Raw genomic sequence first — 21,262 nt, 5'->3', positions numbered from 1 at the left:
TACCACCTCTGCAACCGCCCAGAGACTTCATTATAATTAGCTTTTACAGTCAGTGGTCCCATTTATTCACAACAATAAAGTTGTGAATTGGTTCTCTAGTCAACGTTGAGTCAGGTGTTGCATCCCTTTTCAGATGAGGAGAAATTCTTTCTTTCTTTGGTTTGCTTTGACTGGCTGGTCGAAAGCTCAAATATTAGCATTAAATTTATATTCAGGCTTCATTTTGGTAAACAGAGAGACACAGTGAGACCAACCATCTCTAACGTTTCACAGTTTGTAATTGCTTTTCCTTAATTATCACTGTGTAAATGATTACTCTGCATTAATCACTTATCCTGTAGTAAAATATCTAAACCACTTTCATATCTCTGGCCTCAAAAAACATCAGTTTTCTGTAAAAGTCCATACTGTCCATAAAAGAATTCAATTCTCAACATATATAAACATGGAAAAAAAACTATTTTAGAGGTTAAACCACCAGCTCTTGCCAGGCCTTTATTTACCATTTTTAAAACTTTGTGTCCAGACAAACCAATGAGATTCATCCACCTTAGATAAATGAACCAAACGGACTGCAGATACTTGATAATGTTTAGAACTACAATCTTTCCGCAAACAGCAGCCTCTAGTAGCACGGCTTTCCTGGAGTCGAGGGTGTAACTTGGTTGCTACTGTTTGGACCAACTCCAGTAAGGAAGAGTAACATAGTATTAACCTCATAACTTTGCATCAAGCTGATATTTATCTCTGTTTCTGAGATATTTAACACAATGAGAAACATTACAGGAAGATAACTGCTTCTCTAGAACTTGACCCATCTTAATGGCTGATTGTAAGGATCCACCAGAAGCTGAGTAATCTGAGGAGTCTGGGCTGGAAGAGGAGGAGGAAGAAGGGCCCCCAGCTTCTGTTTAACAGGAAATATGTTAATATGCAGATGCAAATAGCACTCAGCTGTTTGTTACCTCTGCAAAACGGAGGTCTTGTATTCGGTGGCGTTGGTTCGTCTGTCTGTTTGCAACATAACTCAAAAAGTTAAGGGCGGATTTTGATAAATTTTAAGGGAATCTCAGAAATGGAATAATGAACAAGTGATGAGATGTTGGGGGTGATCCAGATGGATCCAGGATTTTTTACTATGGGGATTAAATTACTATGGGAATTTTGTCATTAGAGCTTCTAACTAAAAAACAGTGCCCACAATCATTGGTAAAAGGCCATGGCTTGATGGAGTTCTGCACTTTCTGAGTGCTTCTAGTTTTTCTCAAGATTCAAGCAGATTCTTTATCAGAAAGGAGCTACACAAAGGACGGTGCATGATGTAAAGCTGTGCTTTTAATCACTGGAACTACTGTCATTTTCTGTGTGTGCACTGAAGTTCGGTATAAATTTTTTTTAATCGGTATGATTTATTAAATGCTCATTGTTTTATGAGAATGTGACATAACAATCTGCAAGTTAACATTTTTAATGGGGTCAGATCAATTTGAAACAAGCATTGAGTTATTTGCTGGGTTGTCTCATTTAGCTTTATAGTTGTGCTGTGAATCAGAAGATGTACCCTTGACAGTTATGAAAGCTACTAATGAGTGACAATGGGGCCAATTGCTAATGATAGAAGTCAGTGTTCTGCAGACAGGCAACAATCATGACTATCATTAGTGATTAATCAGGCTGTCTGCCAGCATATTTCACTTCATCTGCGGAGCCATAATGCTTTTATCTTACCATGTCAGTCTGAAAAAGCAAATTTGCCTCCAGTCGTTACCAACACCACCACGAGACTGAGCAATCGCAGTTTTAAAACTCATTTGTATGTTCATTGTTGCAAATGAGAGGGAAAAACAGCCCAGACACTAGATAAACAGACACGCACTGATAGAAAAAGATAATGTGACATTGTGGCAAAGTATTCTCGTCAAGTGTTTCCCAAAATACACCTTCGATGCTATACAGGCACAGTGGGAAGCTGCAATGATGCTTTATGGCTTTCTGAGTCTCCCCATAATATGCTGTCACCCAGCACATATTTCTGTAGCAAGCTCTGCACACACACTCTTTGTGCTCTGGAGGGTACAGTTTGTTTCCCAGCACAGAGAGGAATGACAGGTAAACAGCGTACACCCAGTAGGTCTGTAGGTGTCTTGCTACAGCAATGGCCAGGGTGTGTCAGGGCCAGAAATCTGTCAGCAAAGTTGGTAGGATCGATCAACTTAACACCAAAGTGTCAGTTACCTGCACTGACACGTTTGAATCAGTCATAAAGGCCTTTTGTTCCTGTGAATCCTTTGCTGGCCAATGGTACGATTTCTTAGCATTAACTTGGAAAAAGATGTGTGGCATGTCAGAAAGAAGAACTGATGCTATGCAAATCTAAACAATATTGCATGAATTCCTTTTACGTATATCAGATTAACCATTGCTGATTCATGTTGATCTTCCTCTGACATAAATCCTAAAAGTCAGTAATATATGTGAGAGGCTTGGACTGACGAAAAGATTGCTGGAGGGGAGTAACGTGATGGACAACCGAATGAAACAGGCAGAAGACCTTACAGTTTCCTCCCACAGAAGCACAGAAAAAGAAAAAAACAAAGATTTACTGAAACTGAAGAAACACATGGGCTACGTCAATCATGTGAGTGAAGAGCTGACATCAGATCTGTGGTACTAAAGCATCGTTGAGGAGGATCAATAGCGACAGATGCTGCAGTGGAGAGCCGTCTGCCTCTGAGGGGTTATGTCACATGCCAACCTCGTCAAAAGACTGAACGGCTCTAAAGATGTCCAGGAATAATGTGAAACGCTACTGGGCTTTTTTTTTTCTTTCTTTTTTTTTTACTACTAAAACTAATAAGTGTATCACTTTAAAAACGGTAAATAATTTTAAGTAGATATTTTATTTTTATCTCATCCTCTTGTCACAATGGAAGTCATTTCAGGTTCCCTGTGCGGAAATGAGCACAGCTAAACAAGCAGCATCTACCGCCATTGTAATCATATTACGGCTTAAAATGGACTCAATCTTCTCTGAGATCTGAACTTTAAGCATATTTAGAATGACTAAACTGAATGAAACAGTTTTCATCAGGACATTTAAAAAGTTTAACTGTTTTCTGACCTGAATGTTTTCAGTCATTTATGGAAAATTAGTCCACGATGAAGTTCGGAAATGCACGTGATGTTTAAATTAATTTAATCCTCATAACGTTTCACAGTCACGCTGTTATGGGTCAGTTACCTGGTACAGCTACTGAGTTCGTTAATACAGCATTTCAGTGTATGATGTACGATCCAGCCCAGATGTATCTGAGCCCAGAGAGGTTGTTGCTACATGTGGTTGACATGAGGCTTTTTTTCTTTTTTGTCTAAAATGCAATTTGTGAATATAATTTTTAATACAAATCCGTTTCCCAGACCGTTGCCCACATAACTATATTAGCTATTAAGCGATGAGTTATCAGAGATCATAGGTGTTCATAGGAAATGACTAAATTCTTTGAATAATTTTTAGAGAAAATGCAATTTGGATGCAGAAATATACACTTACCTTCAAATATTTTTTGATAAATTGTTTTTTTTAAACATTATTTTCTGTCCAGTTTATCGATAGATAGTAAGTCCACTTTGCACCCTTCATGTGGGCTGCTTTTATCACAATTACAATCACTTGCCAACATCAAATTAGTACCTTTTTTTAAACTCAATTTTAAACCCAAATTCACCCCCTTATTCAACATTTTTTTAAATGTGTAGCAGGTTTGAAATGCAATACTGGATGTTTGTTATAAAATCAAGACAGAACATGAAATGTCTTGCATTTATTTTGTCTTCATTGAGACAAAAGTCCAAGTAAATGCATTTATTGATTAATGTATTGCATTTTTCCATTCAGTCCCATCTTTTCTCTGCAGAATCTTTACTATTTCAGATTGTTTTCAAGCTAATAATAATAATAATAATAATAATAATAAAAGGAATATTTTTATACTGCACTTTATTGCTGATGGCACTGACAGCACTTGATGGTATGGTACATGTGAAGCCACAGCTGCCCTGAAACAGGCAGAAACGCTGCAAACAGACTCTCCGACCACAAAACATTCATACACATTCTTTTACCAGTGATGCTGGCTGGCAAGGAGGGCGAAGTGTCTTGCCCAAGGACACAACAATCAATGATCAGGGGAGCCAAAATTGGAATCACAAATATTTTGGACATTATGAGACTTCTTTAACTGAAAAGAAAAAAACTTGGGGCATACAAGTTAACTGTAAAGTTTTGACTCTTTCAACCTTTCATAATAGCCGTTATATTTGCTGATTAGAGGTCAAACAAACTATTCCTACACTGGACACTCACTTTAACTTTAACACTCCTTGAATCAAGGATTTAAATGCAAGTCAACATTCTGATTAAAGCTAAATAAAACAAAGAGGATGCTATGCTTCTGTTTCTGCTTCAAGCAGTGGAGAATTGATGGTGCCTCAAGTTGCAAAGCTTATCTCCTTCACCCCAGCTGCTTAAAGAGTTGTGTCACAATACCTTTTTTTTCTTCTTGGTAGCATTAAAATTAGGGTGGCTTAACGTTTCCACAATGAGACCAGAGGCTGGACTTGGTTGTGTTTAGAAATGTCAGTTAATCTGTCATTCGGGGATGAAAAAGCAGCCGTTGGGGATACTCTTGTTTCCTCTAAAGAAATCAATAAAAGAGGCGGTTTTATTTGATACTGGGCTGGAGAAGAGAAATGGGTTCAAGCTGAAAATACATTTAGGAAATGGTGGGAAAAGAGCATGAACAAAGGAAGTAAATGAAGGCTGAAGCCATACTGTAAATCACTTTGGATGGAAAAACATTTAACTTGACAAATTATAGAAGACTTTAAGTTTAACAACGATTTTCAGTGTAGTTTGCATTGTTAAACAAAGTAGTGCACAAAGGTCTTGAGCCTCCTCTAATTTCTTTATAAATTGCTTCCAAGCTGTCAAGACTGTCTTGTAAGTTTTTAAAGTTACCAACATGTTGACTCATATTCAGTTCAATGCTTGTAATGGACTGTTTTTTAAAGGGGTTCTTTGTTTGTTAGGCCCCTTAACAACAACCTTCGGATAATTTAAGCATCAGTTAGTATTTCTAAGTCTTTTGCTGATATGCAACAAGCAACTTAGCAAAGAACCAATTTTACATTATATAGTTATAAACTTTGTTATGAGCAGCCTGTTGAAAAAGGTTGTTCCCATTTCTTAAGCTGCATGAAAAATCCAAGGATAACTAAAAAATATAAAATTGTATTTTTGCACCAACAAGTTGATTCCCACAAAACTATTAGCTGGAAACTTTGCAAATGTCAATGTGATTCACTGCTGGTCCTGAGGAATTTGAAGGAAACACGACAAATGGAGGATAAAAAAAATAAGGGTCATGTCTAAAAAACTATTAACAGCAGGATCCGAAAAGGACACCCTTCAGAAAAAATATCCAGCAAAGACCAGATAACGGACCTGAGAGATGCATGTGAATCTCTACTACTGTACACTGAGGCATCAGCAGAAATGGCCTCCATGAATGGTGGCTGTCAAGAAGCCATTTTTAAAGCAAAACAGGGAAATACAGCTGAGGTTTGCCAAATTACACAAGAAGAAAATCAGTGACAACAGGTCTGATGGAGTAATGAATCCCTCCCAGAGCAAAGACCTCAACACTACTGAAACAGTGTGGGATCATCTTGACAGAAAACACAACAAAAGGCAGCCAACATCCAAAGAGCCTCTAAGAAGCCTGGAGAACTATTCCTGGAGACTACTTAAAGTAGTGACAAGAAAGCTTGTCTGAGAGGGTTAAAAATTAGGGGTTGCTTAAGACTTTCACTCAGCACTGAAGACAAAGTACAACTTTGTGTTTTTGCCCTAAATGTCTACGTTATGAGACTGATGGCACTTTTAACATTAATCTGAACACAGAATGTGAGAATCTTTTCTTAATCTAATCTCTACAATTTATCAACCTTTCAGACTAACCGAATCTTCCTCCATTTACTTAGGTTTTTCATTCTTTTCTCCGTCTCCCATCCCACGAGTCTAAATGAATGGGTGCGGGTGTAGTGTACTTTCTATGGCAGGCCGGAGGAGTTTTGATTAATTTCCTTTGCTCACCCAAACTGATGCACTGACAGTCCTGATTATTCTGTAGCCATGATAAATGCCCCATAAACAGATGCTCCAAGCCTGTTAAATGTGCTAACTCTCCATCCACACAGGCCCACAGAGGAAAAAGAAAGGCTAGAAAAGCAATCAGAGTGGCCCACTCCACTCTTTGCTCTCATTTCCACATTAAAGCTTCCAGGGTGACAGGATGAAACTGGTGATTCCAGCCAAAGTAGAACAAATGACCCTTTCATGCCTGCGTCCCTTAACGTGGTAGAAATATATTAATAATTCATTGTTAAACAGTCTTGTGTTATGGTAATCCCTAATGGGACAATGTGTAGGAAACATTACTCACTTTCATAATGAGTTAATTAAATGGCTGAAAAACAATTCAAAACACTTCTCAGATAATCTGCTACCTGGGAGAAAGAATCATTTTCATACTGAGGACCACGTTACCTCATGATAATGCACTTATCACAAGCACAGCTATCTTTGTCTCCATCCACACACCCATCTTAGCCTTTCTGAGTCAGCACTGCCTCTGTAAATCACATACACTGGCCCTAGAGACTGAGTGAGTCTTTTGAAAAGGTGTGAATCCTCTTAGTATCTCACTCTGGCTTCAGTAGGAGACCTTTAGGATAGCTGACTGACGGAGCTGCGTGACAGAGCTGAAAAACAAGCAGATATATCAGTCTGTACCTACCCACTGCTCCTCCTAGTGCCCATCAGTCAGCCAAATGGGCCACACACTCGCTGCAAATTTAAACCTATCAGCGCTCCGGTGGGAGGGTGGTGCGGTAGGTGGAGGGTAGTAATATGCTTGTTTATGTCCTGGCAAAAATGGAAAACCTTTTGGTCTAACAGCTACAGCTTGTCCTTCATGTCCAGAGTAAAGCATAAACAGACGCTTGTTTCTTTAGTTGTTTTTAATTAAAGTTTGAGTCGAGCTACCCTCGGCAGGTGGGGGCAGATTTACTAATCCTTTCCAACTTTGGAAAGAAAATTTTTGGGTGTTAATTTCTTTCTTTTAATGTTCACAAACACCTCATTTTCCCACGTGTGCATTTTTACATGATTAAACCAGGACTTTGTTCATTTCAATGGCAATTCACATAATCTCCTAAAGGTGTGCAAAACTCCACCTTTTAAAAATAATTTCTGCAGCACAGTTCTAGGTCCTCACCTGCAGAGCTGGAACCATCAGAGCTATTTAGGTTTTGAGACCACATGCTGGTTTGTCTAGCACAGTAAACCTGGGACCTAACCTCCCAGACTAGGCTAGTCACAGAAGCAGTTACTCTGAAAAAAAAATGTGGAAAGACACAACAGCTGATGGATGTGTTTGCTTTCCAAGGAGCCTGGTAGCACACTGGACTGATCTCCTACAGTTAGATGGGTTTAAGGAAGGCTATTTTATCATCTCTCACAGGCCCAATCACTGCTGTGCAGATAACTGCATGAGAGCCTAGAAGTGATGTGTTTGCAGATGTGACATATGACCCGCTACTGGTGCAGTCAGAACACTTCTCTGTCATCTCAGCCATGCATGCATTCGTTCCCACCTTCCCTCTCAGGTCAGTGCTTCTAATCATCATCACCACGACAGGACTTCAGCATTAGGAGGGTCCGGGCTGTTTGGCAGAACCATTTGTCAAACCTGCTGTACTCATGGCAGTTGAGCACCTGACAAAAGCTTAAAGGCATATTATTTCATGAGGTGTCTCTTGTGTGTGTTGAAAAACCACAGTCTGTAACTGCTCCAAATGGCCATCTGTGTGTGTGGACGGCGAAAGGGGGAGAAAATGTGGGAGTCAGTTCACAAGTGCTTTCTTATTGAATTATCTGTCCACCTTTTACAGCGAGGCCCCCACCCTTCTCTTTCCAGCTCTCTCCGAGGCTAAACATTTGTCTTTCCATTCATGGGTAAATTTGTATTCTGTTGAAATGGGCTCCTGGTGGCAGAGTGAAGGTGGGGGGAGGGAACAGGTGCAAAGTCCGCATTCAAGCATGATGGCTTCAGCCTCTGCTTTGGTACAGCCATAAACAGGCTGAACGGGGCAGAAAAACAACACTGATCCACAAAAGTCTGCTACATGAAGATTATCTAAATCAAATCCACATGATAAAAATGAGATTTTCTTTACTGTAAACACTATGAACAAGAAATTAAATTTGCAAATATATTTGCCAATACACACCTCTGCACTTCAGGCCTGCAACCCATTCTAAAGTGTTCTCTAGTTCCTTTTCTTTTCTGTGTCCATGTCTTCTTGTGGTTTTCCTTTATCTATGCATGGACATACCTGGAAAAGATCTGGTCTTAAAGGCAGCAGATGTTGCTGTATATCCCCTTACCACCACACAGCCTGGATTTTGGACCTGTTGCTGATCTCAGTCCAGATGGAAATATTTATTTTCTATCTGAAGCTCAATGAGTTAATTTCTTCTGGAACACTAACTAGTGTGACCGCAACACAATTCCAGTGCGTGATGGTCCATCACAGATGTCTCTGAGCCCAGAGAGGTCGACAGCACCTCTGAACAAAGTTAATTTATAGTTTCTTTTTGCACCGTAAAGTTTTCAAAATAATTCTGTATTGTAGTGATTGTTAGGGGCTCCCACAGCAAGCACATTAGCATATGGTTTGATGAGCTAAGAATTTCAAGCTACTCTTAAACTTCATGATCACAATTATATGCTGATGCTACATGTTTGTAATTACATTCATTACCTTATATACTGTACAGTGCTGCAATAAAAAAAAGTATATTAACAAAGAAAATGAAGTTAAAATGTCTTAGGTTCATTAGGTTCGCACAGTTACAAAAGTCAAAGTAAATATAGGAATTACTGCACGATTTTCTCTTTTCCTTTTTTACTTTAAGCTAATTTTCTTTGCACCAAACAATCCATGTTACAGGAATTCAGTTTTTCCCACAGGACCAATAATAGTCCAGCTCATTTAACTGCATCCACTTCATCACTTCCCGTCCAAATCCATTTTTTACTTGCCATGAGGGCATCACACCCTCAGAGAGCTCTGCTCTGATTGGTCAGGTGAACGGTTATTTGGCAAGATGATTAAACAACTCTGAGGCAACCAGTTGAAACCACCAATTCTGGATTCTGAATAAGCTTTAGATGAGTGACTGAATGAAATAATTCTTTATAGTCCTCTTAAATGTTGTAAAAATGTAAATATATCAATCTAATAACTATTCTTTCTTTTATTTGGGAGCATCAGATTCGGTCACTTGGTTGTCTTACTTCAACAATATTGTTGTTTAACGTTCCAGAACCAGGTCTCCCAGTTGGAGGACGTTGAGAACAGATGGTGTCAAACTGTACCAAAATGGCCATTTTAGAGACCTCACCTGAATTGTCTCTACATCATCAGAGTTAGCCTTTGCAGAGGTTTCACATACTGGAAGTGTTGTTTTTCAGGCAAGCCTGAAACTTTTTTGCATTTGTGCTGTGTGCCATCTTCATTTATTCTTTACCGGAAACATATATGCCGATAATTACATAGCCGATCTCCTTTTACTACGACTCCAACAGTATTAAAATAAACTGCGTTTGTGGAGAAATACTTATTTCATTATGGATATGCCAATTTTGAGCAGAGACCTAAAAAGGGGGATGGATGAGGGGATCATGTGGTTTAAAAAGGAGTTCAAAATATTTTCTGCAATAGATATGAGCAGATATCATCATCCTAAATTCAAGTCTTCCATCCTGCAGCTTTCCATCCATGTTCTTCTATCTGACTGTCGGTCAGAATTTCTTAGTTTTTGAAAGTGCAATAAAATTTGGTCACAGATAACTAAACCAGTTAGGCAGCAGCCTGCTGGAAAACAGCTGCTGAGAACATCCAAAGCAGCTCTGCTGACATTTGGATTGTTTGTAAAACTGTCTTCCCTCTTCCACAGCACCATGAAATCCACAGTGAATGTATGCAGCTTAGTGGACGGGTTCTTCAGCGACAGGCTGACAGACCACTCGAGCCGCACATGAAATGACTGTAATAAGCAGAGATCAATCCACACCCATATTGCAGTGGATTTTAAAGTAATCAATCATATTTACAAAACATGTCCATGAATTAATTACGCTGTAAATGTGAATAGTGGGCAGAAGTCTCAGTAGTGAGTCCCTCCTCTCAATAAAACAAAACAGAGCAGCAGGAATTTGTGCAGAATTGAAGCATCAGTAAAATCAAACACAGAAAGAAAATAAGTCAACATATTTTAGGCGAGGATCCTAAATAAAACCTTTTGGTCCTTTTATTTATATGCATTTATGTTCAATTTTTTTTTGTTTTCTTTCAAAAAGGCTTACCACAGACTCAGAAAATTAATCCATTTTTATTTCTTTGCAGCCATTTCTCTAAGCTTAAGAAACAAAATTCTGTGGGGACAAAAGGATGTGTCACTAATTAAAAAAATCAAACAATCGTTTGTGTTTAAGCACTGAATTTCATCATATATGATCTGACTTTCTCACGTTCTTACTGATGTAACCGTGGGGCTGATCCTGCCCAGAGGTTTTGTTTCCTAATGACCTGTTTGTCGTCGTCTTTCAGCAGTAATAATGAGCTTATAAACAAACACAAAACCATACAACAGATTCTGGCACTTTCCGTGTTCTCCAAAAAGTGGAAATGGTGGGATTAAATATTCATAGAGTTTTTTATGGAAGCAAATCACAAGGCATCAGGCTTCTCACGCTTCACAGCTGACTGAGCTCAGACAGAGTTGTCAGAGCCTTTTTCTTGTAGCTCCAGCGTGAGGAAAAGCATCTGTGAGCAAAAACAAGTCTGCAAAATGCAATTTTTCCACCTGTGGAACTTCGTCCTGTACCAGCATGTTGCTAAAGAAATGGTCTTTGTGTTTGTTACTTTTGGGCTGGACTGCAGTAAGTCTCAGTTTCTAGAAAATAATCTTTCTACCTTTCCTTTGTGATCAGGCTTACAGCTGGGGTGGCTTAGGTGGTCCTGAAACATCATCATTGCCTGTGATCATCGGTTTCTTCAAAACTGTTGTTGGTTTGTATTTTATAATTGATGACCCAGTTAAAACTGTCAATTCTAGCACTGAAATCCAGAGTAAATGTGTCGACAGAAGTTTAATGTTTTGTTTTCTGATTATATGTTATTATATTATTATTATTATTATTGTTTTTAATGTGTCATTGTCTTTTCTGGTGTTGCATCTGGAGCTACTGTGTAGGCCTGTCACAATTAACAATTAAACAGTTTGAGAAGAATGTGATAATAGCTGCAACATTATTATAATGGTCTTCATTCATTGATTAAAACATTAAAAAGTCATATTTCCACAATTTTGGAGCTAATTGTAATAGAATATCTGCCATGTGTGTTTGGTGCTGAGAAAGCATCAAAGGCAAACAAATGTGTGTTTACATATAAACAGTGGATATTAAAAAAATCCTGCATTAGAGGCTTAAAAATGTAATTGTGATGAAAGGAAGCACATTAGGCTGGTTTAAGTCATATTTGATAGATTTCAGACAGAGTAACAACAGAGTAAGTTATGGAGTTTCTTACATATGATACACACAATCCTCTAGTAAAACATGCTGCCTGCATAAGTGTCCTCACCCTAAAACTAATACTTCTTCTTGGGTACACAAGAGACTCTGATTAACCCCAAATAAAGTTCAGCTGTCCTTGGAAGATTTTCCTGACATTTACTCAGTTGCCTGTTAAAGAAGACGCCATGGTTCACTGGGATCTCAGGCTGAGAGGTGCTGGTCAGGACACAACTAAAATAGATCAGTAGAAAAGCAGGCAGATTAAAAGACAAGCATCCTGACTACTCGGCATCTCCAGAAGCTGATGCCTCACTTGCTCCTGTGTTTTTTTCACAGCTTGTATTCATGCACTGCTCATGTTCAAGTGTGAGGAAGCCTGGGAACATCCCTGTTAATTATTTTTCCCTGAGCCACCCTGCCCACATGTTCACGGATGATTCTCATCCAGTTCCACCGCAAGTTGTTCCACTGCTCAAAATGAAGTGAAAAAAACATGATCCTCTTTGACTGGAACGTGGCGTGAAACAAAGCACATGTTTCCATCAGGGGGTGGCCATTGAAGGGCAGACTCCAGCACCTTCAGAGGATCATTTCTGACTTTTACATTGTTTAAATAATCTACCTCATGTTTCCGAGATGTGCTTTAAATAAAATTTAAAAAGAGATTTTTTTATCTAGTTTTCTATGACTAAAAAAACAACACAAATGCAAAGTTTTCTTTTGCATCAACCGTGTAATCATTGATTATAAATTTCTCATTTGGCTCTACTTTTTAAATAAGACTTAACACTTGCTGTAGAGCGCAGCTTCTGTGACTCATCTAAGGGAGGTGCAATGAGCTTAATAGTATTTAACAGAAAGCACACAAAGAAGCGTCTCCATGAAAACTATCTACATTAAAACTAGAAACAATCCAGTGATGACTGTCTATTTATTCCTCCATTTAATTATTTATTGATTAAAAAGTGAGACTGGGTGAAGTACCAGTATGTAGTATGAGTGTAGAAAGCACTCTGAGTTTGGAGAATTAAGGAAAACGTTCCCATCAACACTAACGTCTTGTACCAGTCAAGAGTGTCAAAACATTTTCTAAACTGTATTAACATTACCCAAAAGTTAGATCATATTAATACAGTATAAGTTCCATTCATCCATAGATTTTCCATACCGCTTAGTCCAATTCAGGATCCCATAGAAGCTGGAGCTAATCCCAGCAATAAGCAGGACTTGATGAGATTAGCTCCAGCTTCCATGGGTATACCCTGGACAGGTCGCCAGTCCATCACAGGGTCACGAGACAAACAACCACTGACCCTCACACTCATTCCTGGTGGGAAATTAAAGTGACCAGTTAACCTAATGGTGCATTCCAGTTGTCCTTGAAACTTAGAAGTTTGCCGGAAATGTTTTTCTGAACGGCAAACTCTTAAGTTTCAGAGGATCCAGAGATACCAGATTTAAAGATGGTACTACTTGTGGTCCATTGCTGTCTTTATTAAAATTGTTTATATTTTGTGTTTGTTGAGTTTTCTAGTGTAAACAGCAGCGACTTGTTGTCATCGATAATTCCAGAGGGCTTGTTTGTGAAAGAAATTGCGTCTGAATCTGGGTTATTAATCATTATCGTCAAAACTGGCTGCTGTTCTCACGGTGCACATTTCTACAGTGGGTTTGTGATTCTCTGGCTTTTCATTTGAGTCGGTGCAGCTGGAACGCCATCTACCCGGTAAAGATGCCACATATCCTCGGCTGCTCGGAATTCCGAGACCACTGGAATGCACCAACATATGCATGTCTTTGGATGGTGGGAAGAAGTTGGAGTACCTGGGAAGAACATGCAAACTCCACTCAGGCTGTTCAAACCCCTGTCCAGCTGAGGCTGGAACCAGCGACCTTCTTTCTGAGCTATTAAGAAGAAATAAATTAAATAAAAATAAAAATTAATTGAGAATCTTTTTGGAAGTAGGGAGTGCAGCACAGTCAGAAAGATCTGGCTGAAATTTGTAGAGATCTTTATCAATGCATTTGGTTGTTGTTGCTTGGCAACAATCAAATCGCGACATCACATGCATCATCAGCAGGCAGCATGGTTTCTGGTCACAACCAATAGTAAAGAACACCATAAATACACACAGAAATTCATTTAGCAGCAAAACATCCAAAACAGTTTCTTGGGAAAAAAAACAACTGTGGTCTTAGGGGAAAATGAAAAACTAAAAATCTATGGATGATACAAAAGCAGCTACAACAGGCAGCATTTTTAACTATGTCAGTTTATTTATGTGTATGCTGGCTTAGCTTCCCTAACAGAACTCCTCTATTGTCCAAACAGAGAAAGTTCTGACTGCTATCTACTGCAGGTAAATGCTAACACTTATTAGTATTTCAAACATCTAACAAATAAACAAACAAAACATCTCTCAAAGAGTGAAGGATGTAATTAAATCACTTTCTGGATGGATGCAAACAGCATCTAAATCTACAGCAAAGGAAATCTAAAGGCGGTGCATCATGCATAAGACAGACATCATGCAGTCAGATAGTCTGACTGTTAGTACTGCTCCAGTTTAAACAAGCTGTCTGTGGATAGCTGAGTTAATACTGAGACCTCAGATTATTCAAACATCAAAAGTACAATTGTATACATTTAAAATAATAAGTTCGAGGCATAAATATCAGAAAAACGAAGACCCAGCTGCAATGAGAATTTATGACAAGCAAGTTGAATTCCTCTGCAGAAGTTCTGGTAGTGTTACAACCCTTTTAGAGCAACAGCAGCATTAAAAGCAACCGACTGGACAAACATTTTAGACACGGAGGGAACAGTTCAACTGTGCCTGTAATGGAGCCTGTGATAGTCTTGGCAACTTTGATGAATGCTTCCTAATGGGCTGAGGCAAATTACTGAGCTCACAATCAGCAAGCTTATAACAGGTCGTCCCTCAACGGGATAGCAGAGAAGAAGACATGAGAAAGTAATGGCCACCACTATATTTATCGTTGAAGAAGTGTTTCATATAAATATGTGCATGGGAAAAACCAAACTATCTGCAGAGAGGCGAGTTTGGCGAAGCATTTCTTCTCGATGCGCCTTATTTCAACCTCATTAGATTCCTAAATTTCCACACATAAAGCTTCTTTTTTGCAGATTGCTTTCTCTATGCAAAAGCTGGGCAGCCCCAGCTGATGAATCAAATTGCTGGCAGAGCCCAAAGAGAGGCCAGGAATCTCAAAAACAAACACCCGCACTAAATCAAAAGTGATTTCAGAGGATGATCACAGATGGTGTGACCAAAGAGCGCTCTTACAAATTCTGTGTCCCCCGGTGATTCACACATTTCCCAAGCTGCTGTCTACATTTCTCCAAAATAGCCTGTAGTCGATTATGAATGCAAATAAAAAACATGGCTTGAGCCCAGTTCTGGAGGTGCATGCACTAATTGACAGGTGAATAAAGGATCACACCTCCTCCCAGATAACTGATGAGCACGCAAAACCTCAGACAACACAATTCAACTCACACTTGGATGGAAAATAAACAAACTTAACTTGACATTGAACTGAAACAAATGTCACATGTTGCACTTTTTGTCACGAGCAGTTTGACTTCATGAACTTTCAGTTATGGTTGTGAAGTAAATGAATAATCACACCCCATAAAGGAGCAAGCAGACACACAGATTAGAAACTCACCCCACTGCAAAGGAGCCAGCTGTAGGTGCTCCAGGACCAGCTGGTTGAGGACTCCCTCCACACTGGCTTCTCCATGGCGCCGCAGAGATGGGTGGGTGGCGTTAAGGGCAACAGCATGGATAAAGAATCACTGAGGCTTTTTAGGGATTACTAAACATGAGGAAGTCTTCTCTACATTTACATATTTCACATGCTGCACTTAGAAGACAATACACAAACACAGAAATGTAGAAAAGTCTTCAAACCCTCATTTGTTTTGTTTCCAAGCAGCCTGAAGTCTTGAGCAATACTACAGGCTTTCTGAAGGTCTTTTTAAAAAGTCCCCAACTGGACATCAGCTGTATTTTACTACATTTAAATCCAGATCTTGTACCTGATTGTCTTTACAGGAATGTGTTTGTAAACCACTTAACACCATCCAACTTCCATGAACATTTAAAATACAGAAAACAATCTAACTCAAGGGATGAACCTTTACAAAAATGTCTCTATTGACGGGTGGCTGTCAAGAAGCCGTTATTAATGAGGAGAAACAAGGAAAAAAGGCTGAGGTGTGTCAAACAAGATGAGAACTGGACTGAAAGTCTGGTGAATTTAGATGTGAAGAGAACTATCCCTGAAGAAAGTTAGTCTCAGAGGGTTCGGGCTGTGTTGAGGAATGAAGCTAAGACCAAATGATGATTTTAAAGCACTTTTCTCTTGAGTCTTGTCTTTTAATCTGGTTTAATACATTGGTGCAACTATCAACCATATTCCAGGTGATATAGAAAGGAATATTACTGCCACACATGTAACGGTTTTAAATAAAAAGCACTTCATCTTGAGAAATATCACAACTACAATTTAAGTTTTAATTAATAAAAATAACAATATAAAATGGTAACGTTTCTCTTTCAGATACACATTCAGCTGCACTCACTCCAGCCCTATCAACGGGCCAATGTTGGTTCTGTAAACAATTTGTTCCTCACAGGGTGCAAAAGTAGAGGAAACAACTAATTTAATATGATTTATTATACTTAGAATAAACAAATAAAAGATGCCCCTGATGATTGTCTGCTTTGTTTTCTTAAAGAGGCCCTAAGATGTTTGAGTTTTGAGTGTAGCAGCTGTTTTTTGTTTTTCTTTCTTGGTTGTAATTTTACAGTTTGTTGCTGATGTTTCCTCAATTTTGTCCCTCTTTCTTCTCTTACCTTGTCCAATCAGGATTAATGAGATAAAATAATTATTATTATTATTATTAGTAGTAGTAGTAGTAGTAGTTGTTGTAGTAAGAGTAGTATTATTAATAAAGAAAAGAAAAAACTAATTCACAAACCATCAGTTCTCCATGTAATCATGTAATAACTATAGAATACACCTAGTGTTTGTTTGCAGGTATAGGTGTGTAAGAATAAATCACTTATAAAAGCTTTAAATTTTAGTAATAGAATTAAAATTATTCATTTAGTTGTGAAAGGCCCCCAGGGAGTGTGTTTCTGTGATGACAGCAGTAAACTGACCACAGGGGAGGATATCAATGCATGGATAGTGCATCAAAAGAAATACGGCTGTCAGAGAGCAATTATCCCGATAATATGTGATGATAAGGACACTGCTGATCATTTACACAGCTGACATTTAGAATAATGGCTCAGGCATGAAGCGCTCGGAGCTTCAAACCTGTGTCTATTAGCCTTTGATGGAGAATGCAGAGTATGCACAGAGGGAAGGAACACGAGTCATCCACCGGCTAAATTCTCCTGTTAAGCTCTTTAAAACTCAAAGTCTGATTTATTATGACTTACCTACATCTCAGTTCAGTGTCCACTGCCAGTGTCATGACTGATTACTGGTGTGGCTGTTTTACAGCACCAATAGAAAAAATTATTAATTTAAGTCCTTCTTTCTGAGGCTGACAGTGTAATAGTTGAAGTAATACAAGAACTTGCAACAGCATGTGAATCAACCCTGTCCAAGAATCAAAAAGAAGAAAAGACAAAGTGACATTTGGATATCAGAAAACAAGAACAAGGTGTGACTTTTCCCAGAAACTGTTGATGAAGAACAAAGATCTCTGCAATGAAAATGTAGCTTATTCTTGCTATTGCTTGCTAGGTCATGCACATTTGTTGCTCGATAGCTGCACCAACAACCATGCCACTTTCAAACTTACTTAAATCCCCTCTCTTCTGTGTTTGGATGATCACTTTTGAACTTCATCAAGTCAGGATTGGCTAATTAGATTAGTGTTAACATTAGTAGGTGGTTGGTGAGTGTGCATAGTGATGGAAAAGGTCACTGTGATCCCAAAATGCTGGTGTCATTTAGCTCTTGTATATTATACACACTGGATTTGGGGGCGTCAAGCAGCACATGCAGCAAGTCCTTTCCTGCAAGCCCAGAAGAATTTACATGTCACAAACTACAAAATAGCACAATTTCACAAAGCAAATGTTTTTTGACTAGAAAAAAAAGAAACGGTGTCAAGTTTTAGGCTATTTATTTATGAAGAGTTGTAGCTTGTAAGCTGTAGTTGGAAACTTTTCAATGGCTTGGGCTACTGTTTTAAGACAAAGAGGGTTAGCAGAGCCTAGAACCCTCCACAGTCAGGAAGTTCTTTCCATCTAAGTTTATACATTATACAAACAGTGCTCCTGAGGTGTACAGCTGAGCATGCTGCCTTGCAGGTGATCTGCACTGGTGTCCATTTAATCCAGTATTACATGCTTCTAGCTGGCTGCAGTATTTTCTACAAAGTGCAATCTGGATGTATGACACAGCTTTACAGACACTTTCAATATTACTAACTGTTAAATAGATATTTAGAGCTTGCTTTGGCGAGCTTGTGAGACAGAACTGCACTTCCACACATTGTATTCATGGATGATTTATAAACATGGCTGTAACCTCCTCAAGGGGAACACACATTTATTCTTACACACCTATACCTGCAAACAACACACATATCAACTCCCGTTTTCACTTCTTGTAGTTTTCTCACGACTTCACAGTGTTATATATAGAAAACCCCTTCAAATCGAATCACAACTAAACATGTTTACCAAAACAGGAGTAATACTGTAGCCAGCTCCTAAATAACAAATTAAAGTGACTTTTACTTTGCTCAAGGCCAAGCGAGTGCTTCTGAAAATGATACACACCATAATCAAATCTCTCATTACTCTTGTTTTCCATAATATGCAGGTAAAAATCTAAACTCAAGCAGACTTTATGTTGCTCTATTCTAATGTTTAGACAGCTGCACAGGAAAATGTTAGAATCAGGGCTGGACTTTAGGACAATCTGACATGTAGTAGTCCGTTACCACTGGATTATTAACTACCTTAACATCAGAATCAGCTCTATTTGAAAAGGAACTCAGTTTGAAAGCCTCCCTCTTTCCCAGTTTCAAGCCCCTCCCCTAATGGTAATTAGATCTACCAGCCAACCGCAAAAATAATAATACTAAAAAAAAAAAAAAAAACCTGTGTAAGCCTGTGTAGGTCACATTTAACAGCTGAAGCAGATGTAAATTTCTGCAAAAGACCCCTCTATTGGTTTCCTCTGGTGTCCGACGGTACAGGGACATTTGCATCTTATGCATCCAGTGGGTTGTAAGGTGACTGGTGGGACTGTTAGAAGTTTGACTGTAATAGAATGAGATGGGGGGAGGACAACCATATTTAAGCAGACCTGAAAGCAGAACAGGATTCAAGCTTTTGTAACTAATCCTGTGGATGATTCATGTGCATCTACAAACTGCTCGGCTTCAGAAGAAATTCAGAAATGGTTATGATTGTGATGATTATTGTCATTTCTTTTTTTGCTGAAGGGAGATTGCTGGGAACACATTTTCTATGACATTTTCTTTCTTCATTCGTGCCCACACGCTGCCAAATCACAGAGAGATAAAACAATGCCCATAATGATGGGAGTGTTTACGCCTTCATAAAAGAGAAAAAAGATAATCACAACACCAGAATCTCAGAGACTCAGTTCATCATTAGATGCTTATGATGGTTACTAACAATTTGACAGGCAGTTCTGGGGACAAGTATTATCTGCTTAGATTTGCTGTCTCATAGCAGGTATTCTTAATCCGGTGTTATGCTGTTAGTTATTGCCTCCGTTAATATGTCTCATTCCCAACTGGTCAAGGCAGATAGCATCTGAATCTACTGGAAGGCTCTTCCTGTTTAAGGGAATTTTTTTCCTCTTCACTGTTGCCCACCCACAATTTATTGGTTTCCTTAGCTAGGCAACTTTTTATAAGTGCGAATTTAAATAATTATAAAACAATGTATTGGACTGAAGTGGTTTATAATTGTTTCAGCCCTGCAATGACCTGGTGACCTGTCCAGGTGTACCCTGCCTCTCGCCTGCGAAGTGCTGGGATAGGCTCCAGCTTCACAGCAACCCTGCATTAGAATAAGTGGTATAGAGAATGAATGAATGAAGAACAAACGAATGAACGAACGAACGAACGAACGAACGAACTGAATCAAATCAAATCAAATCAAATCAAATCAAAACAAATCATTTTCTCAAAGGAATTATCAAGAGTCTTGAAATGCTCGTTGTTGACGAATGGAGTCATTTAACTTGGCTTGATGTGACTTGGCGTGATGTGACTTGGACCTGAATTCATTTGACTTGGATTTGACTTAATCTTGGTCACATTTGGTTAAATAGGTCAATAGTTTGGGTCATGTTAAGCGAACACGTGTTCTGGCTAACATGCTAACGACCGCTAAGCGCGCAGCGTGTTTGCTGCATGTTACGTGTCAAGCTCACTACTGTGCTGCACAACTGTGACATGTCTCTGCAGTATCATGGTGTGATTCCCTTGGCTCTTCTTCATTTAATCAGGTAACACTCAACACATCAATGTTGTTGTGACCCTTTGTTCTGCTGTGGAGATAAAAGCCAGAGTTCATGTGGGAGGACCGGATTTCAGCAGGTTTAGAAACAAAACTTCCAGTAAAGTGAAGGTTGACAAGGCTGAGTTCAGCTGATTAATATACTCTTGTTCTGGACTGTTGTTCAAATCATATTGCTTATTTTAGCTTCTGATGCAACTACAAGAAATCAGAAAAAAAAAAAACTAATATGACTTAATATGACCTGCTCTTCACGTTTTATTTGGTTTCTGCCCCCAGACTAAGTTTGAAATCTATTCATCTAAGATTATTTTTTAAACATGTTGTCAATTTAGCTGTAGTACAGGAGGAAAAGCAGTCGTCTGCCAACCTGAAAGTCAGTGGATCGATTCCAGGCATCCCCTAAATACATGCCAAAGTGTCCTTGGGCAAGACACTGAACCCCATGTTGCTTCCTGATGTGTCTATCGGGGTATGAGTGTGTGTGTTAGAGCAAAGCATTTAGTATATAACAATAGAGGTGCTGGACAAGTGTGTGCGTGAATAGGTGAATGTGACATATGGTGCAAAGCGCTTTGACTATACAGTCCATTTACCATCTGGACTTAATTTGACTTAACCTGAAAATATACGTAGATAAAAGTACTTTTTATTTAATTTCATTTCATAAGGAAAAGTAAGCAAAGTGTTCATTATTATAACTCAAAGCAAGAAGATGGCTTATGAGACGTTGTAGGAGTGGTGTCAGTAATACTTGGACAAACTCAGCATCTATTCAACATCCTGAAACAAGGATCTCATCAATGTTTGTGCAGATGTGTTTTTTTTTAGTGTTCATTCCCCTGAGGGGAGCACGCTGACATCAGTGCTGAAGATTACATTGGATGGACCACAAACTAGGAGCTGTGGACAATTTTTTTCATCAAATTAATTCATGTTTGCATCACTACTTCATGTCCACAGATAAACACAGAGAGATCACGTCACAATGCCAAAGAA

The 21,262-nt window shown here is 38.8% G+C and overlaps 1 protein-coding gene across 2 annotated transcripts in view; it reads right to left on the bottom strand.

The window, feature by feature from the left end:
- trappc9 (trafficking protein particle complex subunit 9) overlaps positions 1-21,262 on the bottom strand; it is a 273,450-nt gene that overhangs the window by 61,133 nt on the left and 191,055 nt on the right. For both annotated transcript variants that reach the window (XM_042011968.1, XM_042011969.1), the window contains one exon: positions 15,402-15,492. In XM_042011968.1, coding sequence (XP_041867902.1) covers positions 15,402-15,492 — 91 coding nt within the window. The remainder of the gene's footprint in view (positions 1-15,401; positions 15,493-21,262) is intronic.

Source organism: Melanotaenia boesemani, chromosome 17 (genome assembly GCF_017639745.1).
Source record: "Melanotaenia boesemani isolate fMelBoe1 chromosome 17, fMelBoe1.pri, whole genome shotgun sequence".
Classification (NCBI taxonomy): domain Eukaryota; kingdom Metazoa; phylum Chordata; class Actinopteri; order Atheriniformes; family Melanotaeniidae; genus Melanotaenia; species Melanotaenia boesemani.
The sequence above is the reverse complement of the archived record's forward strand: the minus strand, read 5'-3'. Positions and strand labels throughout refer to the sequence as shown.